The sequence below is a fragment of the Dromiciops gliroides genome, chromosome 4 (assembly GCF_019393635.1).
Source record: "Dromiciops gliroides isolate mDroGli1 chromosome 4, mDroGli1.pri, whole genome shotgun sequence".
Lineage (NCBI taxonomy): Eukaryota > Metazoa > Chordata > Mammalia > Microbiotheria > Microbiotheriidae > Dromiciops > Dromiciops gliroides.
The window spans coordinates 201,299,394-201,327,117 of record NC_057864.1 but is presented as its reverse complement, the minus strand read 5'-3'; the positions used below and the strand labels follow the sequence as shown (position 1 = coordinate 201,327,117).

At 41.6% G+C, this 27,724-nt stretch overlaps 1 protein-coding gene across 1 annotated transcript in view; it reads right to left on the bottom strand.

Annotated features, from left to right (window-relative positions):
- Window positions 1–27,724, bottom strand: part of SDK2 (sidekick cell adhesion molecule 2) — a 462,515-nt gene that overhangs the window by 241,803 nt on the left and 192,988 nt on the right. The window contains exon 2 of the mRNA XM_043963496.1: window positions 10,491–10,650. Within this exon, the coding sequence (XP_043819431.1) occupies window positions 10,491–10,650 (160 nt within the window). The remainder of the gene's footprint in view (window positions 1–10,490; window positions 10,651–27,724) is intronic.

The window sequence follows — 27,724 nt, the reverse complement described above, 5'->3', positions numbered from 1 at the left end:
TTACTAAGGAGTGTTGTGGGAAGGGACCTTATATTTGACACATCTACTCTAGACTAAAGATGACGGCAATTGGAACGATGTGGAAGAGTAAGAGTCTCTACAGGGGGGCCTTGTTTTCATTGTGAAAGGTCCTAGACCAGAATCACCTCTTTTTGTGTCATGAAAATCTTTAGCAATTTGGTGAACCCTATGGAACTCTTTTCAGAAGAATGTTTTTAAATGCATAAAGTATGATACATAGGATTACAAAAGAAAATAATTATGTTGAAAATATAGTTATAAATATATTTTTTTAAGTTCACAAAGTGCAGGTTAAGAACCCATGTCCTAGGGGCAGCTATGTGGTGCAGTGCATAAAGCACTGGCCCTGGATTTAGGAGAACCTGAGTTCAAATCCGGCCTCAATCACTTGACACTAGCTGTGTGACCCTGGGCAAGTCACTTAACCCCAATTGCCTCACCAAAAAAAAAAAAAAAAAAAAAAAGAACCCATGTCCTAGAGGATTCCAGCTTTCTTGACACTCTAGCAAAATGAAACAATGATCAAGAAAACCAAAGATAAACACCAATAAGCTCTTCCACCTAGCCCAGGACTTCACAAGAAGCCAGCAGGATCTGGGTAGGGACCTTTAAGGGAAGGTGGAAGCCAGTCTGAGCTCTGGCAAATGGGAGTGTTCCTCTCAGAGCCACAGCAAGAAACAGGATCAGTCAGGAGTCTCTGGTTAGGGGTGGCCCTGCCATTATGCTGAGATAGGAAAGGGCCCTTCCTTCCTCTACCTTCAACTAGAGTCACACTGTTTTCTCAATGGGTGCCCCATATGGCATTCAACAGCTTTTCCAATTCAATAACCAAATGGAAGGATTCATCTCATCAATGAACCAAACATATCTGGAATAAAGTGGGGGATAGCTTTTCATGCTCAAATTTCCATGCAGCCCCCAAAGCGTAAGAATAAGAAATCTGCAAATGCTCTACCCTAGGGGTAGCCAGGAGGCTCAGTGGATAGAACACTGGGCCTGGAGTCAGAAAGACTCTTCCTGAGTTCACATCTGAACTCCCACTAGCTAGTGGTGTGACCTGAGCAAGTCACTTAACTGTTGGCCTCAGTTTCCTCATGTGTAAAATGAGCTTGAGAAGGAAATGGCAAACCACTACAGTATCTTTGCCAAGAAAGAACAATCAAACACTACTGAAATGACTCAACGACAACGACAACAACAAGTGACCTATAGACTCCAGGTCAAATTCTTTTTTTTTTCCCCCAGGGCAGTTGGGGTTAAGTAACTTGCCCAGGGTCACAACACAGCTAGTAAGTGATAAGTGTCTGAGGCCGGATTTGAACTCAGGTCCTCCTGAATCCAGGGCTGGTGCTCTATCCACTGCACCACCTAGCCACCCCTCAGGTCAAACTCTTTAGCCAGGCACTCAAGACCCTCCTCCACTCCTCCCTAATACAATCACCCTGTTTAAACCAACTTGGTTTCCTTACCATCCCTTGGACGTATACCCATCATTTCTCCTGTACCTTTGCTCACATTCCCATAGCTTAGAGTGCTCTCCCCTTTATTCTGTACTCATCCAAACTAGACCCATTCTTGAAGACTTGACTCAAATCCCCATTCTGTCATGATGATTTTCCCCTTAGCCCAGCTCTCTGACTCTCCCTCCCCACTTCTCTTAATCCATGACACTGTGCATGAGCTGCAATGACACTTGGCCTCCAATGCTTCCCCCCTCCCCTTCCTGCATCCCTCCCTGACCCTATTTTCCCGGACTCCTTCAGGCCTCAGCTCAAATACCTTCTAAAAGCCTTTTCCAGTTCCCCCCAACCCCCAACTACTGTTAATGCCTTTCCTCTGAAACTTCCTTCTATTTACACTGTATATATCTTGTATGCATATAACTATTTGCATGGTGTCTCTCCCCACCTCCCCTTTTAGAATGTGAGAGCAGTTACCATATTTATGCCTTTCTTCATATCTCCAGGGCTTAGCACGGTGTGTGGCACACAGTAAGTGCTTAATAAGGGCTTATTGTTGTTGTTGTTTTGCTCAGTTCCTTCTCTCCACAAAATGTTTATTAAATTGAATTGGAAGTTGACTATTTTATGTGCCCGTGTTTTATGTCCCTAGGTAGATTATAAACTCTTAGAAGGAAGAGTACTCTGTCTTGCTTTTTGTTTATTTATTTATGGTTTTTCTTTTTTTGCATCCTCCTCAGTGCCTAGCAATGCAATATGCAGATAGCCGGTGATCAAGAAAGACCTTCTCAGTGAATGAATGAATGAATATATCAGCCTTACCCTCTGTCTGGCCAGGCCATTATTGTCCCTGCTCTTTATTCCTTATCCGAGCTATTCCCCTCTTTTCCTTATTTTCTTCCCCTCTTCCAAGGCAAGGCACAGAGAAGAGGGCTGGATGATGAGGAAGGTTAAGTAAGAGGTGGCTTTGGAAATGTCCTTTCTTCATTTATTCTGATAAGTTTCAAAGAAGCCTGCCTCTCTGGCCTCTTTGACCCCATTTTGGACTTCTTAGAGTCAGACCTCTGCTGATCTTTCTCTTCTCTTAGTAACAATATCACAGACAATGGTAGCCCCACTAGGAAAGGATATAGACTTCACAATGGGGCTAAGGATAAAAACACAGATAGCCAGGGAGATATCAAATTCAGGAGTTGCTCAGTCCTTTCCTTTGCCCCTGTTATGCACGTCTTCCCCTTGACAGCACTCATAGGGCAGGGGTATCTTCTGTTTGGGAGTGGGTTCTAGGTAGTTGGGGGGCTATATATATTAAGGACTATGGATAACCCCCCCCCCCACCAGAAAGAAAGGCAGAAACTGGAAGCTATAGAGAAAAGGCAGTCATTAGAACAACCAAAGAGACTTGTGCCCAGAAAACCAACTAATGGCATGAGGTGAAAAATGCTTTGGGAAAATGAGAAGGGTCTGTGATGAACAGCTGCTAACTACCAGAAGCACAGGAGAGATGCAGTTGTTCATTACCGACCCTTCTCATTTTCCTGACACATGCTGGATGACGCATTTATTGCAAGTGATTGGCAATACACACATGCGCACATGCACACACGCATGCATATACACACAAGCTAAGTCAACACTGGATATTTTTCAATGGTTCTTTCCTTTTTGCACAAGACCTTTGGAAGTGACTTCATGTAGTCAACACATATTTTTTTTACCCATAATCATAAAGAAAGAGATCAGTACTACATTCCTTATGAAGCAAATTGGACAAATGAGATGGCCTCTGAATTTTTACTTTTAAAATTGATAACGTACCCTGTTTGTTTTTCCTAGCTTTCAATTTTAACTTAGGTGAAAAGAATGTATGCCTGTTGGGCAAGATTGTATCTTCTCCTTTTCTTTGTGGTGCTATGTGAAACTTAAAAAGTGCAACACGGAGGGAAGGGGTGGAAAAGAAGGTACAACACGTCTCCTGCCTACCTGCCCTGCCCCGTCCCCAATCTACTCTACCCTATTTTACCCCACAGAAGAGCCCTACTAGACCTGGGACATTTTGTCCTTTGGAACAGAGAAAGAGGAAAGGGCTCAGTTATAAAGCAACACAATGAACAATTGCGTGTGTGTATATGTATGTGTTGCCATCTGTGCATGGTTATATATGTGGATATAGTGTAGTATGTATAACATAATGTGTTTACTTTTAGCACAGTGCCTGCCACTAGCAGGAACAAAAAATGTTTGTTAATAAATTGATTGAGTGGATAGTGACTGGGGGAGGGGGGGAGGACTGTGAGGGAACCTCCTTCACCATATTTACTGCCAGTGGGGCCTTGTGTGATCATTAGTTGTGATTGCAAAGGCTAAACATTTCATTTTAAAGGTAGGAGAACTAAGGCCCAAGGAAGTTAGGTTACTTGTCTAAGATAGTAAACATCAGAAGTGAAATTTGAACTCAGGTCCTCTGATTCCATTTTCAGCCCTCTTTTGAACGTACCACAATGTTGCTGCTGTTTGTAACATGCTGGGAAGTGGTTTCAGGACAGTGCCTGGTACATTGTTGTGGTTCAGTCATTTCAGTCATGTAACTCTTTGTGACCCCATTTGGAGTTTTATTGGAAAAGATATTGCAGCAGTTCACAATCTCCTTTTCCAGCTTATTTTATAGATGAAGAAACTGAGTTGAACAGGGTTAAGTGACTTTCCTAGGGACATGTAGCTAGAAGGTATCTGAGGTCACATTTGAACTCAGGTCTTCCTTACTCTAGGCCCAGCACTCGATCCACTTTGCCACCTAATAACATGCTTGGCACATAGTAGGACCTTAATAAATGCTTGTCTCCCTCTTATTTCCCCCCAGAAAGTCTTTATGGTTACACCTCATAATGCTATTACCCAGCTCCACAAGCTTAGTTCAGCATACTTGACTTTACACGACCTTTGCTGTTTTCAAAAATCAATCCATTCTCAAAGGATGAAAATTAGTCACAGTTCAATTCAATGCAACAAATGTTTGCTCTCCTACAGTATACATTGTGCTAGAAGCTAAGAGAGATACAAAGTTTGGATAAGACACAGTCAGTCCATCCTTGTCCTCATGAATCTTACAGTTTACTAAGTAAATAAAACACAAATGCAGAAAACTATGATACACAATAATACATGATAACTGAATTAGGCAACTAGGTAAATGTGTAAAACAAAGGGCTATGTGAGTTAGGTAGGGAAGGACGGTTGCTCACTGGAGGAATTAGGAAAGTTCATTGTTGAAGATATGCCAAAGCATCTACACCATGCTCTGAAAGCTGGGAAATTAATGAATAACCACCCTTGGTGATTAATTTAGAAGTAGATGTTTTCACCCAACTGATAAATGCTCAAAGTACATGAACAGGCAGTTTTCAGATGACGAAATTAAAGCTATCTTTAGTTGTATGAAAAAATGCTCTAAATCACTATTGATTAGAGAAATGCAAATTAAGTATGAGGTACCACCTCATACCTATCAGATTGGCTATTATGACAGAAAAGGAAAATAATACATGTTGGAGAAGATGTAGGAAAATTGAGACACTGATGCATTGTGGGTTGAGTTGTGAATTGTTTCAACCATTCTGGAGAGCAATTCCCAAATGGGGATCAAACTGTACATACCCTTTGATCCAGCACTACCACTATGAGGTCTGTATCCCAAAGAGATCATAAAAAGAAGAAAGGACCTACATGTACAAAAATATTTATAGCAACTCTTTTTGTGATGGCAAAAAACTGGAAACGGAGGGAGTGCCCATCAGTTGGGGAATAGCTGAACAAGTTGTGGTATATGAATGTAATGGAATACCACTGTGCTATAACAAATGAAGAGCAAGGAGATTTCAGAAGAACCTGGAAAGACTTAAATGAACTGATGCTAAGTGAAGTGAGCAGAACCAGAAGAATGTTGTACACAGTAACAACTATGCACTCAATCAACTATGGCAAATTTAGCTTTCCTCAGCAATACAATGATCAAAGATTATTCCAAAAGACTCATGATGGAAAATGCTATCCACATCCAGAGAAAGAACTATGGAGTCTGAATGCATATTGAAGTATACTATTTTCTTTTTTTGTTGCTTTTTCTTTCTTGTGGTTTTCCCCTTTTGTTCTGTTTCTTCTTTCATGACATTACTAATGTAGAAATATGTTTAACATGATTGAACTTGTATAGCCTATATCAGATTGTTTGCCATCTTGGGGAAGGGGGAGGGGAAGGAGGGCAGGAGAAAAATTTGGAATTCAAACAATATGAATATTGAAAACTATCTTTACATGTAATTGTAAAAAATAAAACACTATTTACAAAAAAGAGTTGATGTTTAAATTCTAGTATGTTTGTTAAAATCGATCACAATATCTTATTTCGACCTCATATGGTGAAAATATCAAGTAAATTATTTTATCACTTAAGGGAACACCCAATGTGAGAATTCCCTTCATCAATGAAGATCACACTCCATCTATGAATTAATCAATTAACTGGCAAGCATTTATTAAACTTTTATGATGTGCTGGGCACTGTGCTAGTCACTGGAGATACAAGGATAAAAAATGAAATAATTTCTATTTGAAAGAAGCTAAGAAGGGGCAGCTAAGTGGTACAGTGGATAGAGCACCGGCCCTGGATTCAGGAGGACCTGAGTTCAAATCTGGCCTCAGACACTTAATATTTACTAGCTGTGTGACCCTGGGCAAGTCACTTAACTCTGATTGCCTCACAAAAAAGAAAGAAAGAAAGAAAGAGAAAGAAAGAAAGAAAGAGAGAAAGAAAGAAGCTAAGAATCATTGAATTTCAGAATTGGAAAGAACTTCAGTGGCCATACCTAAAACTCATACCAGAAAAACACTCTCTTCTACAAAAGACCAAATAAGTAATTTTTCAGCCTTTGGGCAATCCCGTCAATGAAGGGGAGTCCATTTCCTTTCTAAGTAGTTCCTAAGATGCTGTTGTTCGTCCTTCTTTCTTGAAGAGGCCCAATGACATCAGGAGGATGATGTCTTGACTTGCAAGTGAATTGTCTCTAAGTGAGGCAGAGCTGTGCAAAGTCATCAGCTCCACTCTCTCCTTCAGAGTCATTGGCATCTAGTGGCTATACACAGGTCAGGATGAATGGCAATGACACCTTCCTAAGACCTAGAAAACTGCCTAAGGCACAGAGAAGTTACTTGAATTTCTCATGGTCACATTGCTAGTAAGAGTCAGAGGTGGAATTTGAACCCAGGTCTTCCTGATGCCAGGCCGAGCACTCTACCCACTATGCCTTGCTGCCTCTGACCACACACACAGACACACACAAAACCACAGAGATACAGGAACACACTCATAAGTCACATACATATATGATCATAGACATACACACACTCACAACACACACACGTATGTACATATATATTGTGCACATGTATACACAAACATATTAATTTCCTTCCTGGTCATCTCCTCGCTATTCTGACTATAACCTGGACATTATCCTCATATCACACTCTGCCACCTTCCACTGCAGCCTTATATTCTGCCCCTGGATCTCCCCTGGCTCTGATAGGAGAGCTTTTGATTTATCTCAGGGAACCAGGCCCCCTCCTCCATGCCACTTTTTTTTTTTTTGTGGGGCAATGGGGGTTAAGTGACTTGCCAAGGTCACACAGCTAGTAAGTGTCAAGTGTCTGAGGCCGGATTTGAACTCAGGTACTCCTGAATCCAGGGCCAGTGCTTTATCCACTGTGCCACCTAGCTGCCCCCTCCAAGCCACTTTCTGCCATTTCTAAACCATGCTGCTGAGCTCATGCTGCTGTTCTTCTCCCCCCACCAAGGGCCCCTTTATGTATTATCCTTCCCCATTAGAATGTAAGCTTATGGGGGCAGGGACCATCTGTCTTGCATTTATATTCCTAACACTTTGCCTCGTAAGTAGTGCTTAATAAAAGCTGTCTGTCTGTCCATCTATCTATCTATATCTATATCTGTGTCTGTCTCTGTTCAATTATAAGTATAGCCCCTCTGCCCAGACACACTTGTGTACAGTTATACACACATAGTCTCCATCACATACATAGAATTTTGTCTTTAGTAGACTCCACTCCCAACCCAGCCTCCCCTAAGAATTGTCAGCTTCAAAAATCATAGACCCACATATATGAACGCTGATGGCGAGGTTCCTTCTGCAGCAAGTGGGAGTGGGAAATGCAGTTGAATTTAAGGCAGTTTAGCCAGGAGGAGGATGTAATTTTATGGGAGTCAGGACTTCTGATTTCTAATCCTGCTTCCCCTTTTTCTTCTCCAACTAAGAGTGAATCTGATCAGTTTTTTCTTTTGTAAATCTTTTGTAAATTATTGTTCCTGCCCATCTTAGGGTCCTAGGAAGGACCCTAAGGTTCTGCATCTCCTTATGTTTACAAAAGCTGAATCCTAGAAAGGGAAGTGACTTGTCTGAGGTCACACAGCTTGATGAGGACAAAGCTGGTTCTTCTGCATCCCTATGCAATGTTCTTTTCCATTTGCTTTCTCATGAGCAACTCTGTTGGTGGAGAGAAAGCAGCCCAATGTCCCACAAAGATGCGACAGACTCATGTCTCATACATAGATCACACTCTGTTTCTTCTTCTTCTCCCAGAGGGACAACTCCTATTTATAGAAGGAGGCCTTGGAGATCAGATATTTGCCAAGTGTTGTAGAGCTTAGGGCTGCCCATTGGTAGGCTTAATAAGAAAAAAATGACAGTTCACATTTATATATCCAGAGGCAGTATGATATAGTGGATAGAGAGGTTGCTTCAGAGCCAGGAAAACCTGGGTTCATGACCATTGGTGACACAGACAGTATGACCTTGGATAAGTCACCTAACCCTTAGTGTTCTAGGTCTAAGACTAGAAGTTGTATAGCAGATGCTGACCTGAATGGGTAGAGGGAGTTTCGTCATTTGGGAGTTCCCAATGCTGTTTTTTGTTTTTTGTTTTTTGTTTTTTTTTTGGTGAGGCAATTGAGGTTGAGTAACTTGCCTAGGGTCACACAGCTAGTGTTAAGTGTCTGAGGCCGGATTTGAACTCAGGTCCTCCTGACTCCAGGGCCGGTGCTCTATCCACTGTGCCACCTAGCTGCCCCACCCAATGCTGTTTTTATGTAGCCCTTAAAGGATTGTGAACTACTTGACATACGTTATCTCATTTGATCTTCACAACAGCCTTGTGAGGTAGATGCTATTATTCCGATTTTACAGATGAGGAAAATGAGACTCGGTGTGGTTAGGTGATTTGCCTAGGGTCATCCAACTATCTTGTATTTGAGGGTGACTTTGAATCCGGATCTTTCTGACTTGAAATACAAAACTCCACTCACTAGCCTATGGGATGTTTTTTTTTTTTTTTTAAGTGAGGCAATTGGGGTTAAGCGACTTGCCCAGGGTCACACAGCTAGTAAGTGTTAAGTGTCTGAGGCTGGATTTGAACTCAGGTCCTCCTGATTCCAGGGCCGGTGCTCTATCCACTGCGCCACCTAGCTGCCCCCTATGGGATGCTTTTAAAGTTTTGATTTTTGTGTCCCTAGTCCTGGTCCAAGACCCTCCCCATGTTGAGCAGGATAGAAGGCAGCCTGCTGGTCAATGGCCTCTCTCATCACTCCCTTCCCTTTCCCATCGCCTCCTCCAAAATGAAGAGATGTTTCCAATTTTACCCTTCTTTTCTTATAAAGTCTGGAGGATGGATGGCTTCCTCAATTCCCCTAAAGAGGAGTGTTTTCTTGGGAAGGATTACATTCGTTCAAGCAATTAAATCCCCATACCTCTCATTTGCATTCCCCTGGTCTTGGCAACCAACTTGTAACAACCTCTCCAAAGCAAGGTAATCACTATCCTGAGTGATACTGACAGCGCAGATTAGTGCATATCAAACTTGGGAATTAATTGCCTACCACAGGTTGCCTGTGTCCAGGCAACTCTCTCATGGTGGAGATGAGAAGATGAGGGTGAGAAGGAGCTCAGTCTGTAAGGAAGTGCTGGAGAGCCCTGGCTCAGATACAGGTTCTGAGCCAGGATAGGTTAGCTTGCTTTGGCCTTCCCTCTCTCCACTCTAACTTTCTTCCCATCTTTCCTCTTCTCCCCAGAGAGGGAGGAGGGAAGATGCCTACATTAGGGGCACTGTCTTCTTGCCTCCCCAAATAAAGTCTGCAGCCCCCATCCAAGTGAACTGATTCCTATTACTGACGCCTCTGCAGTGTAGAGAGGCATCCTCCTGGAGCTCCTTGGGTCTTTACTACTACCATTCATGTCATTCTCATTTCCCAGACAGAGGCTACTCTTCTTCCCCTGCCTGAGAACAGGCACCCAGATTGCAGTGAAACCCAGGCCTCCAAGCTTGGCACATGCCAACGGGTCTCAATTCCTTCCAAGGGAAGTGGCTAGAAACCCATAGGGCTCTTCTTGGGTGAATGGATATTAAGCAGAGGAAGAAAGGAGCATTTACAGATGGAAAAATACTACCAAGTCCAGTCCTGTCCTAGTGTCAAGAATACTCTCAATGGATATATTCCTAATACTGGAACCCAACAGAAAGTTAGGGGGTTGGAAGTGGCTCTGACCTTGAGAAGTAAGGTCCCCTTGATGGATAGATAGAGCAGGTAAAGCTTGGCTAGCTGGGACTGTGATGGAGAACAAATGGTGAGGCTCAGTGGGGTGAAGCTCAGACTGCAGCTGTGCTATTGGAAGATGAGGTGTGCCTCCCATAGGATCAGGGGATTTAGAGATGGAAGGACCTTAGAGGTCAATTCTCTCATTTTACAGAATTCCAAAGAGGGAAAATCCCTTGATCAATGTCACACAGTCAGATGGTAGCACTTGAACACAGGTCCTTCACCTCTAAATTCTGAATCATCCCTGTTTTATTCCTTAGACATCATGATGCCTTTAGTCTAAGAACCAGGTGGCCAAGGATTGGCTGGAAGGGGGAGAAGATGAGGGAGGGCACAGGGATGGGGTTTACCTGTACTCCAGAGAGAATTTAGTTAATTCTCGATTGTTGTGCAGCCACTTGAACTCCAGGGGCCAGCTGCCCTCTGCCATGCATGTAAGTACCAGACGGTTCCCTTCCAAATGTACTTGAGTCCGGACAGGCTCCGTCTTGAAATATGGGGAGACATCATCTGCAAAGCACAGGAAAGACATAAGTTACCTTCAGGGATGTCCTCTCTACAGAGAATAGCACAACTCCCACATTCTAACCAAGCCCTATTAAGTTCTTTTTGCATCCCTGCTCCTCAGAAAATCAAACACCCTTTCCCCACACATTTCAACAGAAGAGTGAGGATTGCAGGTTCAGAGACCATTGACTTCAACTTTCTCACTTTACAGATGAAAGGACGGAGGCCCAGAAATATTAAGTGATCCCAGGATTCTAGGGTCAAAGATGTAGAGCTAGAAGGGACCTCTGAGACCATACAGTCTAAATCCATCATTTAAATTTTAAAAAAATTTTATTTTTTTATTCTGACCAAAATAAATGGCCATTTACATCTACATAGTAGAACAGAAAAACAGGATTATACATGAAACTATGTTATGTAGATTGCTTTTCTTTTTAAGTGTATGGCAAATTCAATCTGTAACTTTCAAAGCTATCCTGCTTGTCTGTGCTGTGCTTCTTTCTAACTCTCCTTAGTTCTCTACAATAAAAAAAAAATGCTTCAATGATATGACTCCCTTTCCTTTTTTTTCTTTTTGGTGAGGCAATTGGGGTTAAAGTGACTTGCCCAGGGTCACACAGCTAGTAAGTGTTAAGCGTCATGAGGCTGGATTTGAACTCAGGTCCTCCGGAATCCAGGGCCGGTGCTCTATCCACTACGCCCTACACTCCCTTTCCTTTTCTTTTCCTTGGTTGTTGTTCAGTTGTTTTAGTCATGTTTGATTCTTCATGGCCTCTTTTGGGGTCTTCTTGGCAAAAATACTAAAGTGACCCATTTTACAGATGAGAAAACTAAGGCAAACAGGCTTAAGTGACTGCCCAGGGTCACTCAGATACTAAGTATCTGAGGGCAGATTGACTCCAGTCTGGTGCTCTATCTACTGCACCACCCAGCTGCCTTTCTTTTCCCTATCCTAACATCCCTAGCCCTCTTAGTCCCCTACCTGAACTGGAAAAGAAAAGCAAAAACATAGCCCTTGTAAACAATATGCCCAGTCAAGCAAAAACAAATTCCTTCATTTTAACTCACTCATTTTACAGATGAGGAAACTGAGGCCAAAGAAGGTAAATAGTGATATCTGGAGATCACAGATCTAGAACAGGAAGGAATATTTGAGACTGCCTAGTCCAACCTGGCTCATTTTACAGATGAGGAAACTGAGGCCCACAAAGGTTAAGTGACCTGCCTAAGGCCACATGGGTAGAAAGAAGAACCAGGATTCAAACCCAGACCCTCTGACTCCAATTCTAACATTTTTGTTTGCAGAACCATGTTTTCCTTTTTTTTTTTTTTTTTTTTTTTAGTGAGGCAATTGGGGTTAAGTGACTTGCCCAGGGTCACACAGCTAGTAAGTGTTAAATGTCTGAGGCCGGATTTGAACTCAGGTACTCCTGACTCCAGGGCCAGTGCTCTATCCACTGCACCATCTAGCTGCCCCCCCCATGTTTTCCTCTTAGTTCAATGGCTCCAATCCAGTGAGAATTCTACTTTTCAAAATATAGACAATTGAGGATACCAAGCAAAGAGAAGGCATAAGAGCTCAAGACCTTATGAGACAACTGACTCACTATTCTCAACTCAAGATAGCTCCTTACATTTTAGGGGTTTTAGACCCCCAAGGCTTTCTCTCTTTGGGTTCCAAGAACCTCGATCCATTCACTTGCATGAAAACAGCATACTTAATAGACCTCTCCCCAGGGTCTTCACCATCCCAATTCCTTTTTGGGATGCCTCAGACTGTCCACCTCTGTATTTACACTTCTCTGTTCCCCACCCTGCCCTGTCCCATTTGGGGAAAGACTGAGACCACCCACCAAATGATGGTCAGACCATCTGACCAAGTTTGAATCAGGGGAATGACTCTGTTCTCTATTGTTCCTGTGGATAGGAGCTCTGGCGGTAGCTAAAAGCAAAGTCATTGCAACCCCTCTGACATGATTGAGTTAGTCCCTGCTGAGCACATGCTCCTCGCCACTGGAGATAATGCAATTCTGGCCCCGAATCTGTCTCCCTCTCTGCTGACATCCTTCAAGGGATGGCAGACAGTGTGACTTGTTAGGATAACAACATTAGTTTGCAAATGAAGCTATGGGGTCCCAAGCTCTCTCATCCTCCCTCTCTCTCTCTTGGCCAGTGAGAGGGAAGAAAAGTTGTCAGGCCTTAACAAAAGGGTGGGGAAAAGGGGATGTGAGGCGAAGAGAGGAATGGGAGAAGTGGACCTGGGCAGGTCACTCTACTGCCACATGGGGAGAAAACTTTCCTCCGCTTCGCATGTGGCAGTGAGAGTGAGTAGGGGTGGAAAAGTTATATTGAAAGAATCCAATGGGAAGGAGTTGGGGAGGAGAAGGATCTACCCCTCAATTTTATTTATTTATCTATTTATCTATCTATTTACTTACTTATTTTGCTCAGTACAGGTATCTCAAGGAAACATTACCTAGCAAAAGTCAAGTCAATAAACATTTATTAAGCATTTACCATATGCTAGGTGGTAAAGACACAAAAAGGAAATAAGATAGTGCTGGCTCTCAAGGAGCTTATAATCTATTAGAAAAAGAGACAAAGTTGAAAAGAGCCTAGGAACATCTCAGAAAGGATCTAGTCAGGGGCGGCTAGGTGGCACAGTAGATAGAACATCAGCCCTGAAGTCAGGAGGACCTAAATTAAAATTTGGCCTCAGACCCAAGCTGTGTGACCTTGGACAAGTTACTTAACCCAGACTGCCTCCAAAAGTGAAAAAAAGGGGAACTAGTCAAATTGCTAACCAAATTCTGAATCCTGCATCCCCAAAAACCTGACCATATATATAACTTCTGCTCGAATACGTTCAGTTACAGGGAACTCACTACCCTCACCTGGAGGCAGACCATTGTATTAGGGGCAACTGTGATTATGCTCCCTTATGCTGGGGGCAGGTAGGTGGTGCAGGTGGATAGAGCACTGTCCCTGGAGTCCAAAGGATCTGAGTTCAAACCTCGCTTCAGACACTTACTAGCTGTGGAGTCCAAAGGACCTGAGTTCAAACCTCGCTTCAGACACTTACTAGCTGTGTGACCCTGGGCAAGTCACTTAACCCCAATTGCCTTAAACATCTGGGGCCATCTCTAGTCATCCTGATGTTTATCTTGCCACTGGACCCAGATGGCTCTGGAGGAGAGCGTCAGGTTGGTGACCTTGCACAGCCCTCCCTCACTTAAATCCAATTCACTGCAAGTCATGACATCATCTCCCAATGTCAGGGTCCTCTTTGAGAACAAACAACACCAACAAGGATTCTACAAGCTTATGCCGAGTTGAAATCTGCCTTCCTGCAAAGTCCATCCACTACTTCTAGTTCTGTACTCTTGGGAGAACCAGGTATTGACCTGAATATTAAAGGGGATTCCACACCTATCCATGATAGGTCGATTGGTCAATGAGCTCTCTCGAATTCTGGAACTCTCCATTGAACAGAACAAAAAGAGTTGCCTTCTCAGAATGGAGAAAAGAACTAACGAGAAGGTCATTGGGTGAGTCTCAAGGTTGGGAAGGAACAGATATGGAATCCATGCCAGACTGGTCTGCCAGCTGTGGCTGGCCAGCTGTTCCGGGGAGCAGAAAAGAACATTGCAGCCACTTGGGGAGAGGTTGGGGGGTGTGTTCTGTGGGCTCCAGGGAATTCTTCCCTGCCTCTCCTCCATCTTCTCAGTTAACTGCCTAATCCAGAACTCCAGAAGCTCCCCAGGAACTGCCCTGAATCTCTTTTGCCAGCATCTCTCCAGGTCTGTCATAGGGTCTGAGAGGAGAGGGTAGGTTGGGGAGGGAGGAGGAGCTGATGGGCATCCATTTAGTAAGGAAAATGATATACTGAGGCAAACTCCACTTTCAACCGAACAAATGGGAGCTTTCCCCACTTCAAAGGCACATTCATATTCTCCGGCAGCTTTCAAGAACCCTTTGAATCCGTTTTTAAAAACCCTCCTTTCATTCCTGTCATCACTTGTTTGTTTTAAAACAATAATATTCTCAGCCCCCAAAGTGATTAAATCCCCTCGATATGGGGAATGACTCCATGCCAGGAACAGTCAGAGGTAGGCATGCATACACAGACACACACGCAGACAAGTTCCCCTCCCCCTCTCCTAATGCATACACGTGCACAGTCGCATGCTCGCGGACACACACACACACACACACACACACACACATACACACACACACGAAACCCACAAACACTATTAGCCTTTGCAAACTTGCCTGCTGGGCAATTTGCTCCCAGGTAAACACTGATATTTTATTTATCTGGCATGTGGGGAGTAGGCAGAAAGCTAAAATTGTCCATATCTGTATCTCAGACTTGCTGTGTCCAAGTGAACAAAGAGGAGGAAGTGGTTTGTTCTCAGGAAACCCAGAGTGATACTAGCAAGTGTCTACACTTCCCTATCCCCATCCCTTCAGTGAAGTTGGTTCACAGCAGTACCAGCAAAAATAATCTCTTTTTGGGGCCAGGGAAAAAATGGTGTAGCTTAGGGTGCAATATAATCATTTGTGTTTCCAGGATGAGCTGGTTCAATTCAGAAATATATGGGCTACAGATGTTAAGGAAGGAAACAATTAACTAAGCACCCTACCATGTGCCAGGCATTGTGCTTCTTTTCTTACTGGTCTGGGAGATATATGAAGGGAAAAGTTAAAGGGGGAATTTAATGCTCCAATAGTCAATTTTAAATCTCACACTAATAACCTTGAGAGAAAGAGGAAACTAAGGCAGACAAAGGTTAAATGACTTACCCAGAGTCACACAGTAAGTCTCCGAGGCCACATTTGAACCCAGATATTTCTGACTCCAGAACTAGGGCTCTGTCCATGGTACCAACTGGTGCCTATACATCACTTAGCTAGGGATGAGGTGGGAATCATTATTCAGCCATGTCAGACTGTTCATGACCCCATGGACCACGCTGTCCATGAGGTTTTCTAGGCAAAGATACTGGAATGGTTTGCCATTTCCTTCTCCAATGGATTAAGACAGTTGAGTAATTTGCCCAAGGCCACACGGTTCCTTTTTTTTGGTGGGGCAATGAGGGTTAAGTGACTTGCCCAAGGTCACACAGCTAGTAAGTGTCAAGTGTTTGAGGCTGGATTTGAACTCAGGTCTTCATGATTTCAGACCTAGGGATCTGTCCACGGAGGCATCTAGCTGCTCTCTGGGATGGGAGTACAAAACAGCAAAGTTGGGTAGGGGTAGACCCATTGGTGGGAGTAAGGAAGCAGGAGGGAATTTCTACTTCCTACCAAACTGCAAAGGACTTGAGAGCAGCTAGGTGATAGCTTGGATACACATTTGGAAGCTTATCATTTGTTGTCTGTAGAGTGCTGAATTCTTCAGCTATAACCAAATCTTTCAAATTATCTATTAAATTATAGAGGAGTTACAATGTATGTGTGTGTGTGTCTGTGTACATGTAATACCCATGCTACTGTAATCAGAAATTTGATTAAATTCAATGAAAATTTATGTTCTGGGGCAGCTAGGGATAGTGCAGTGGTTAGAAAGCCAGGCCTAGAGTAAGGGAGACTCATCTTCCTGAGTTCAAATCTGACCTCAGACACTTCCTAGCTGTGTGACCCTGGACAAGTCATTTTACTCTGTTTGCCTCAGTTTCCTCATGTATAAAATGGGCTGGAGAAGGAAATGACAAACCACTCTGGTATCCTTGCCAAGAAAATCCCAAATGAGGTCATAAAGAGTCAGACAAGACTGAAAGGACTAAACAACAAACAACAACTATGCACTGGGTGTTAGGACTACAAAGATAAATAAAATGATCCTTAACCTTGAATGGATTATATTTTAATGCATTTAATATATTATATGCATAAATTCATATACGCAGAATAATTTAAGGTGCAGGAGCTATAAGAATGGGGAAAGGGAAAATGGGAGGAGAGAGTAGAGAAAACTTCCCATATGAACTGGGCCTCTATTCTCTAAAGTGTGGTTCTTTGTGTCTTATTTATAAAATCAAGAGTCAGACTCAATGACCTCCAAATGTCCCTTCTAGCTCTAAGTCTGTGATACTAATACTGTATGTACTTTGGACTCATTCAAATGAGACTTCAAGTGTGTAAAAACTGCCCTGATTTGATAGTTAACAGTTCAGACTCTGTGAAGTAGGGTCTGGATGGATCTACTTAAAAGAGAGAGGTTGCCATATACTGCCCTGGTAACTAAAAGTAGGGAAGGGATTCCTTGATCTGGGAGGTTGTGAGACCATTTTTCCTAGAGGTTGAGAAAAAGAAGGGATGATTTTTGGAAGGTCTTTCTCCTCTTGAGTTTCTACGATCTTTCTTCTGCTTGGACTCTTAATATGAAGGCTTTGAGAGTTAGGGTTGTTCAGGGAATTCCTTTGAATGATGCCTCCCTAAAAAGTCCCTAAATTTCCAAATCCTTAGTCTTCTCAACTCACATGCCCCACTCCTCAGTTACACACAGGGATGATCTTTCCATCACCCACAAGGGCTCCATTGCTATGTTCAAAAGTCCCAATAGCCTTTTATCAGTTCATAATTTATCATTACATACCACCCCATTGTCTCTCCTAAATGTATTCATTGTCCTCACAAATATCCAATCCCTTCATGCTTTGATAGTCTCCCAGGTCATCACCCATGCTCTAGCCTCACTTTCCTTCTTTCTAACCTTGACCTAGTTAGCCAGTTCATCTCTTCACTGCCCTTGGCTCCTGCATCTCTTGTCCTAGTGTGCCACTGATGTTTGTACCTTGCCAGTCCCTAACTCTGGATTATTCCTACCCATCTGCCTCCTCCTTTCCTAATCACAAATTGCTAAACAGAGTTGGAAGAAATCACAGGACCAAGTTATTGAGACAAATTTATGTTATCTAATCTATCCAAGATAAGATAATCCTTTTATATCTCCCTAATTGATTCTCTATCCCACTAGCCACAGAGATGTTCCAAATCTCTTCTCTTCTCAAACCCTTTCTCTACCATCTCTCCATCTGGGAGAAAGCTTCTTAAACTGTGAGTCATGACTCCTTATGGGGTGTGTAACTGAATATGGGGGTTGGCAAAAAATTTGGCAACAGTAAAAGGTTATGTATACCTATTTTATATACCGATATACCCGGGGTCATATAAAAATTTCTTGGGAGAAAAGGGGTTGCTAGTGGAAAAAGTTTAAGAAGCCCTGTTCTAGGATGAGGAGAACCTCTCATACTTTCTACCCAAATAGTTTTATTTTCTTAAAATTTTTATTATTTACTTTTTATGTTCATCTAATTTTTTTGAGTTCCAAATTCTTTCCCTCCACACCCTCTCCCATGCACTGAAAAGGCAAGCAATATATCAATCATACATTTGGAATCCTGAAAAACACATTTCCATATTAGCTATGTTGAAAAGAAGAAAAAGAAAGCAAAAAAATTATTTGAAAACAGAGTTTATCAGTTCTCTCACTGGAGGTGGACAGCATTTTTTTTTTATCACAAGTCCATTGGAATTTTTTCAAATCACTGTATAGATCAGATACAGATTGATCAAAGCAGTCAAGTCTTTCACAGCTGATCATTACAATATTGTTGTTACTGTGCACAATGATGTCCTGATTCTTATCACTTCACTTTGAACCAATTCATATTTCTTCCCAAGTTCTTCTGAAACCTTCCTCCCTTGAGATTTCTTGTAGCACAAGAATACTCTATCCCTATCATATACCACCAATTGTTCAGTCATTTCCCAGCTGATGGGCATCCCCTCAGTTTCCAATTTTTGCCACCATAGAAAGAGCTGCTATAAATATTTTTGTACATATAGGTCCTTTTCCTTTTCCTTTGATCTCTTTGGGATACAGACCTAGTACGGGTATCACTGGGTCAAAGGATATGCAGTTTTATAGTCCTTTGGACATAGTTACAAATTGTTCTCCTGGATAAGCAGAACCAGAAGAACATTGTACACAGTATCATCAACATTATGTGTTGATCAACTGTGATAGACTTGATTCTTCTCACCAATACAACAGTACAAGAAAGTTCCAAAGGACTCATAATAGAAAAAGGCTCTACAAATCCAGAAAAAAAAAGAACTGTAGAATATGGATGTGGATTGAACTATCTTTTTTGCTCTGATTCTTCTCTTATAACATGACTAATGCAGAAATATGTTTAATGTTATTGAACATATATAAACTATATCAGATTACCTGCTCTTCTGGGGAGGGGGGAGGGAAGAAAAGGAGGGAGAAAAATGTGAAATTAGAAATCTTATAAAAACAAATGTTGAAAACTCAAAAACCCCACAAACTCCCCCCCCCTTCCCCTAGAAGGCTCTGTCCTGAGTACTCTTCAATTTTTTTCTCCTCACTCTCTGACTTGGTGAACTTATCAGCTTTCACGGGGCTTAATTATCATATCCCTCTAGATGATTTCCAAAGTTAGAGCTCTCCAGCCCTAGGCTCTTTCCTGAGCTCTAGTCACACATCAACTACTGCCTATTAGATATTTTGAACTGGATGTTCCATGGGCATCTTAAATTCAACTTGTTCAAAACCGAACTCATCATGTTTCTCCTCAAAATTACCTCTCTCCTAGACTTCCCTATTTCTGCCAAGGACTACCTTTTCAGTCATCTAGGTGTGTATTCTCAGCATTATCCCTGAGTCCTCACTCTTCCTCTCTGTACATATCTAATCAGTTGCCAGATCTTGTCATTTTTCCTTCCATGATATCTCTCCCACCTCTTTTTTTCTGCTCCCAAAGCCACCTGCTTTATGCCCTCTCTTGGTCCATTGCTACAGCTTCCTGATTAGTTTCCTTGCCTTAAGTATCTCCCCTCTACATTTCATCTGCCAAACAGTTGCCCAAGTGATTTTCCTAGGGTGAAGGTCTGATGGTGTCAAGCCACTACTCAATAAACTCCAATGGTGTCCTATTGCCTGTAGGATCAAATATAATCTCCCCTGTTTAGCCTTAAAAACCTTTTACAACTGGCCAAAGAGCCCAGTCTTTATGAAAATTTTCAGTGTGGTGGCTAATGCAATCCCATGTGTGCTTCAGACCATACACAAACATTCTGTAACTGTCTCTTATCTACTAACCATGTGGTGAAGAGAAACCTTTCTGATTAACTGAGGAGTCAGAGCTGGGCTCACTCAAAAGGCACCCACTTCCCAAAGCCAGGACTCACCATCATCCATGCTTGGCCGTATTCAAATGAAGGGGCAAGGACAAATACCTTGGCATACCTATCTTATATGGCTCATAAGCACATGGTCCTGTTGTTTCTTTTATTTCTGTTGTGTCCATTGTTTCTTTCTCTTATGTGAAGGAGATTGGAGAAGACTACAACCTTTTGAGCTTTGAAAAGTCAGAATGTCAAGCAGAGGTCTAAGAGATAGAATCCATGTTGTATGGCCAGTGAACCTAGCATCAAGGCCCTAAAGAACAACCTGAGGGACCCAGCCCAGAGGTAGCTGAAATAAAGAATCATTCAGAAGCTAAGCTGCATTTAGATCAAACTTGGTGGACAAATGTTATGCAGACATTGCCATTAAGTTTGAGCCCACTCTTCCCAGGAACCAAAATAGTATGGATAGAGGGTGCCTCCATTGTGGGGAAATGTTTGTACTTATCCCCTTATTATGTCCTCAAGGTAAATATCCTTTTGTTGTTGTTTGTCCTTTATTCTCAAAGAGGACCATGCCATTAGAAGGTGATGTCAAGACTTGAGTGAACTGGATTTAAGTGAGGAAGGGCTGTGCAAGGTCACCAACCTCACTTTCTCCCCCAGAGCCATCTGGGTCCAGTGGCAAGATATATATCAGGATGACTGAAGATGGAGCCAGATATTTAAGGCATTTGGGGTTAAGTGACTTGCCCAGGGTCACACACCTAGTAAGTATCTAAGGTAAGATTTGAACTCAGGTCCTCCAAACTTCAGGGCTGTGCTCTACCCACAGGACCACCTAGCTGCTTTGTAAAAGCTAGTTAACTGGTGAAATGGAACTAAAGTGCTAATCACTGGCAGTTAACGTGGGAAGAAAATGCTGAAATGGGACCTTAAGTTAATTATCCTAGAGTATTACTCTCAGCTTCCTCAGAGCAACCCCAGAAGGCTAAGGGAAACATAACCAGCCTTGCTCTGGGAAAGCATCATTACACATATCACCTTCATGAATTCTACAGTTCAGAAGAACTAGCCTTTTTCTTCTGCCTTACACATGACGCTCCATCTCCTGCTTCCACATCTTTGTATTGGCTGGGTGCCATGCTTGGAATGAACTCCCATCTTACCTCTACCTTCATTCCTAGTTCCTTCTAAATTGCGCTAAATTGACACTTTCTGCATAAAATTCTTTCCTGATATCCTCAGCAGCTACAATTTATATTGATATTTTGTTTATATTTATGCATATACACGTTATCTCCATGGATAGAACATAAGCTACTTAAGCCCAATTATTCCATTTTGTCTTTGTATCCCCAATGCCTAGTACAGTGCCTGACACAATAAATACTTGTTGATTGATTGATCTGAATGATGAAAAGGCTTTCAGAGACAAGAAGTGAAGGGTCTTCCCTTAGGTCTAGATTTCTTTTTAATTTTCTATAACAAGCCTGGGGCTTGTGGGCTGTCTTTTTTTCCCTTTGATTTTCCACTAACTACTCCTATTATCATCTTCAGATACCAGGCTCTTGGGGCTAAATGGCCCCATAGGGAAGCCAATGTCAATTTTTTCCCTTTAAGAAAAATAATCTAATCTTTTATTTTTTGGAGGCAAAGTCCAAAGGGTTCTTTTTGTGCCATACTCTAGTTCTTTCCTGGCACCAAACCAATTTCCCAGAAAAGCTCTCTCCTTGGTCCTTGGAGCTCTTCCTTAGGGAAGAGGAGGGGGACAGGAATAGGAGGAGAGCGATAATGAATGTAAATATATTCTCTGTCTTTAGAGGGTGGTCTTGTGTGGGTGAATACAAGGGGGTGCTGGGGATAAGAGAGAAAAATGGAGTAAATACCTCTGTTCATTATCACATTGGCAAGGGGAGAGTCAGAGCCATCTAAATTCTCCAAGATAGGCTCTGAGGGGCAACAGGATACTGAAGATTTATTTTCCAAATTCTGAGAAATAAAATGCTTCCTCCTCCCTGGTCCAGTTTGCATTCATTTCTTTTTTTTTTCTTTTCTTTTTAGTGAGGCAATTGGGGTTAAGTGACTTGCCCAGGGTCACACAGCTAGTAAGTGTTAAGTGTCTGAGGCCGGATTTGAACTCAGGTACTCCTGAATCCAGGGCCCGTGCTCTATCCACTGCGCCATCTAGCTGCCCCTGCATTCATTTCTTAGAATTCCTAAAAATTTGGACAGGAGGCTGAGGTGTCCAAACTTTTAAGTAAGAGGGAAACATTTCTTTTGAATACCATCATCCTGCTACTATGAGAGTACTGGTGTGGATTGGAAAAACAGGAGTACTCCACCCTCCAACCTATGAATTTTCATGTCATTTATGGATCATTTACAAAATTTCATTAAATGTCTACAAACATTGGAGTTATCCACAGGGTCATAACTAGGAGTCCTGACATTAGGGACAAAATCAGTTGTGGGACAGGACAAAGAATTCTGTATTCAGAAACTACCAGAGGTAGGAAGGAAAGGAAGATAGGGATCTTCAGAGTGAGGCGGTTGAGGGGTGAGGCTAATCAAGCCATGCTTGTCTGGATGCTGGTACTCTCATGTAATGCCATGTTTACCCCACACCAATGAAGGGTCTGCCTTCCAAGTCCTGTAACAGTTCCTGCAAACTTTCTATGCTTGAGAGGTTCTACTACATTGGGTTGGTTATATGACTATATAACCATCTAAATGCCACCATTGTAATACAAAATATTAGAAGTAGAGAAGACTTTGAGAATCATTGAGTCCAACCCCCTGTTTTTGGAGGTGTGTACCTATATGTTCAGAGCTTCCCACTGAGCAAAATGCCTCTATCAATGCATATCTGCAAGTGCTCTGCAATCTGTTGTCTTAGAAAACTGTTTGGAGCACTGAGAGGTCACATAGCTTGCTCAGGATCACAAAAGCAATATGTGTCAACCACCTCATTTTTTTAAGTTGAGAAAACAGACCCAGAAAAGGGAAGTGACCTCCTAAGGTCATCCAGATAATGGCATAACCAGTACTTAAACCTAGGTCATCTGGACTACAATATGGCAATCCTCTCCCCACCCCTTACCCAAATTTGTGTCTTCTAGCCAGGCTATTACATCGGTTTCAACAAAAAGAAGGGGCATGGAAGAAGATGACAGGGATTTCCTTCATTTTGATCTTAGCCAGAAGATACCAAAGGGATAGGATTGTGCACTGTATGATAGACGTCTGAGGCAATGGTCGCTTAAACCAGGGGTGGTTGTTACTGAATATACTATGACTCAGACACTTCCTGGCCACTGTCTCAAGAAACGAACCTTTTATTTTTGTTAGCCCCAGGGCTTTGATACCCAAAAGGTTTTTATACTTTTATTTATTTGCAGGACAATGAGAGTTAAGTGACTTGCCCAGGGTCACACAGCTAGTAAGTGTCAAGTGTCTGAGGTGGATTTGAACTCAGTCTTCCTGAATCCAGGGCCAGTGCTTTATTCACTGTGCTACCTAGCTGCCCCTCCCAAAAGGTTTTTATATGGAAAAGAAGTCTGGTTTGGGTAAAGAGAAAAAAGCCTCTGCCTATTTCCCCAGGGACAAGCTTCAAGCTTTCACTCTAAGAAGCTTCATAGTTCAAATTTTAGAACCATTTTTAGCACGCATGTAAATTAGCATAGGTGGGGCAGTGTGCACGTGGGAATCAGAAAGATCTGGATTCGAACTCCTCCTGGAGAAAGTCTAATTTCTCCCCTAGGACATGGATGTCGTCTGATGCTTACAGATGTGGGTCATATTGAAACCTTTCGGAGGTTCCCCATTTGGCTTAATAATCAAGATCTCCAACCTGGCCCCTCCTAGCTACCCTACCTATCTAATCTCCTCTGCTGCATCTTCATCCCATCATGCCTATTATGCTTTGGGTTCCCCAATGTTCTGTTCCAGGCTCTTTTCTTTTTTCCTCTATAACTATCTCACTTCATTAGGTCCCATGGTTCAATTACCCTCTCTATAAAGATGATTCTCAATGTACATTTCCAACCCTCATCTCTCTCCCAGGTCCACATCATTAACTATTTTTTGGACATTTCAACTGGTTATTCTATAGTCATCTCAAACTCAACAGTTCCCCCCAAAAGCACCACATTATCTTTCCCCCCCATATGCTCCCCTCTTCTGAATTTCTGTATTCCTGTTGAGGTCACACCGTCCTCTAGTGCCTCAGGCTCACAATTCTGGTGTCATCTTCGATTCCTCTTTTTTAATCACTCACATATCCAATATATGGGTCAAGTTTGAGCATTTCTGTCTTTATAATATCTCCCATATATGTCAATTTTTCCAGATGAACACATCGCCATCAAGCATAGACCCTATCACCTCACTTTTGACTATTGCAACAGCCTTTTAATTGCTCTCCCTCTCTCGATGTCCTCACATCTTCCACTCAACTACCAATAATTTTCCTAAAGTGTCGGTCTATGTCACCCCTTCCCTGACCATGACTGCACTCAATAGATTCCAGTGGATCCATGTTACCTTAAGGATTGACTATAACATTTTGTTTGGCACTTAAAATCCTTCACAACTTGGTTCCAGTCTACTTTTCTAATTTTATGCTTAACCTTTGTCCACTCATTCTATGTTCTATCTACATTAACCTAGTTTAGTATGGCTGGGACCAAAACGGCATCTTTCCATTCTTTGCCTTTTTCATTGATTGTCCCCATTGTCTGGATAACCTCCCTCCTCATCTCCATCTCCTAGCTTTCCCGAGACTTTGCTTCCAATCCCACCTTCTGCAGGAGGCCTTTCTGGCCTCCTGCACCTCTTTCGTTCTCCTACCCAGAACCTTCCCTGTGAAATTACCTTTCATTTAAACTATAAATATCTTGTATGTATATAATGATTTGCTTGTCTCCCCAGTTAAATTTGAATTCCTTGAGGAGGAGCCCTTCTTTGTATTCCAAGTGCTTAGCATAGTTCCTGCACACAGAAAGCACTTAATAAATGTTTCTTGACTGACTAAGATCCTGGAGGCCTGAGATCACATTGAATTTCATCTTTGCATCCCCAGAACTAAGCAGAGTAGTCTTTTGATAAATGACTGTTTAATTGGACTGAGTTAAGCTAGAATAGAGGCAGTATGGTGCCCTGGAGTAGAAGGATATAAAATAAACCCACAATAATCATCAGCCTTTCTGCACATTACTAACAAAATCCATCAAGAGGAGATAGAAAAAGGAAGCACCATTCAAATAACTAGAAAAATGTATAAATTATCTGGAAGTCATCTACCAAGACACATTCAGGATTTAACCCAAGTACAACTGCAAACCACTGTTTTCAACGATAAAGGAGGAGAAAATAATTGAAGAGAAAGAAAATTTTCATCATTGGGCTGTACTAATAAAATACAAATGATGATATTATTTAAATTAATTTACAGGTTTAGTACTACTAATCAAACTATCAAGGGATTACTTTATAGAACTAGACACCATAAAACAAAATTTGTTTGCAAGAACAAGATGTCAAAAGAATCTCAAAAGGAAAATAATGAAACAATAGGAAGGAAAGGGCCTGGGTAGTACTAGGTTCAATTATACTATAAGCAGTATCATCAAAACTATTTGTGCCTGCTCAAAATAGAAAAGGGTAACTAGGTGGCACAGAGAGATACAGTTCAACCTGGAGTGAAGAAGACTCATTTTGGTGAATTCAAATTTGGCCTCAAACACTTACTACTGTGTGCCCTGGGTAAGTTGCTTAAAATCTGTTTGCCTCAAGTTTCTCATCTGTAAAATGGCATGGAGGAAGGAAAATGGCAAACCACTCTAGGATCTTTGCCAAGAAAACCCCAAATGGGGTCATGAAGAGTCAGATATGACTGAAAAATGACTTAGCAACCACAAACCAGAAAAGTGAATCAATGAAAGAGATAAACTAAAAAAAAGACTAAGTATTCAAATAGTGGCATAATGTTCAATAAACACAAAGACATTAGCTACTACAGTAAAGATTCCCTATTTGACAAAAAAACTTACTGTGAAAAGTTGAAACAGCCTGGGAGAAAACTTCTTACCAACATTTTACACCATATGCCACAATAATCTCCAAATGAATACATAATGTAAATGTACAATGTACCAGAATACATATCTATGTATCTATAAACAGATGTGTGCATATGTATAATGCGACACCTAACATACATATATTAAATATTGTATTATATGTAAGAAAAATTGAGAAGAAAAGCTAGAAAGATACTTTTCAAAACTATGGCTAGAGAGAGAATTACTAACTAAACAGGGATAGAGATAATCACTGAAAATGAATCACAATTTCAATTAGGTAAAATCAAAAACTTTTACACAAGAAAAATCTGTGGCAGCTAAAATTTTAAAAAGTTAATGAGAAAACTATCTTTGAAGAAAATTTCTCTAACAAAGGTCATCATATCCCAGATATTTAGGAATGGACACAAACATACATAATAAAGAGATTAATCCTTGAAGTCCCAATTATTGAAAGCTTTCCTTAATTTCTTGAACCTTTCCTTAGACAAATATGTATTTGGAGACGGGATGCCCAGGTAACCAGTGGGTTTGGAGAATCTATTAGAGCCATCAAGAGTGGTCTCACTGATAATTGAAGATTGTAGCAGCGACAGCTAAGTTTGGTGAGGAGCCAACATAACTGGCTAGACTAGATCTAGGCTAGGAGTATGCCAAATCACCTCACTACCTTTGTGCTTTAAGTTTGAGACCACTTTCCTCAGGGATCATATGTGTACAAAGGAGTGAGTATGCTTCTTGGTTTGGGACATTTTTTTTGATGGGGCAATGAAGGGTTAATTGACTTGCCCAGGATCACACAGCTAGTATATGTCAAGTGTCTGAGGCTGATTTGAACTCAGGTCCTCCTGAATCCAGGGTTGGTGCTTTATCTACTGCGCCACCTAGCTGCCCTCTGGGACATTGTTTTGTAACTACCCTTCCTATTTTATCAATAAATACCTTTTTCTAAAAGTTAGACTGATATCAATTTGTGATCAAATATTATGGAGACACATCAGATTGGGACTTGTGAATGATTACCCTTAGACTCCTAAGTTGCCCTCTGAGGGTCCAACCTGCTACTATAAATGAGAGTTGGGTGAGTGAACACAGAGGAGATGTTACATGTTTGTCTCCTGTCAGGGAACTTTAATAGTTTTCACCATACATGTCATGGGTTTGAAGCATTTTTCTAACCACCTTCGTGTGATCTGTGATTTTCCTGTTTGATGCTTTGTTGTCTATATTCAGAAGATCTGAGAAGTTTTATTTTATTTCTTGCTCAGGTTTTTTGATATATCATATTCTTCTGGAAAACCTATGCTCCTTAGGTTACCTTTGCACATCCTGCTTTCAAAGTCAGTCACTGCGGCTTGTATAGAATTTATATGTTATTTTAACATTATTATTTTTTGCTTCTCTCCTGCCAGATTTTCCTACTTCAGTATTCTCGCTCCTATTTCTTTAGAGAAGAATATAGTATGGATTCAATTTTTCCTAATCTGCTAATTGAATTTTGAAATTCTGTGTTGAGAGCTATAAGTTTTGACCTATATTCATTTTGAATGTCTTCTTTTTATGGATTTCATTTTTCTTTTGAATGATTCTGCAGTTTCTTGTTGCTGTTCTATTCTCTCTTGGGAGTCCATAGGATTCTGCATTTCATTAGGCATCGGTTCATTTTCCATTGTGTTATAATATTTGTTAAGAGAGCTTTATATTCTCTCTATATTTACTTCTCCGTTGTTCTAGTTTTAGGATCCTCTCTGATGATTTATATCTTTGTGCAATACTATTTTATTGAAGCTTTTTTCCCCCTCTTAAAATCTTGTACTTTATCC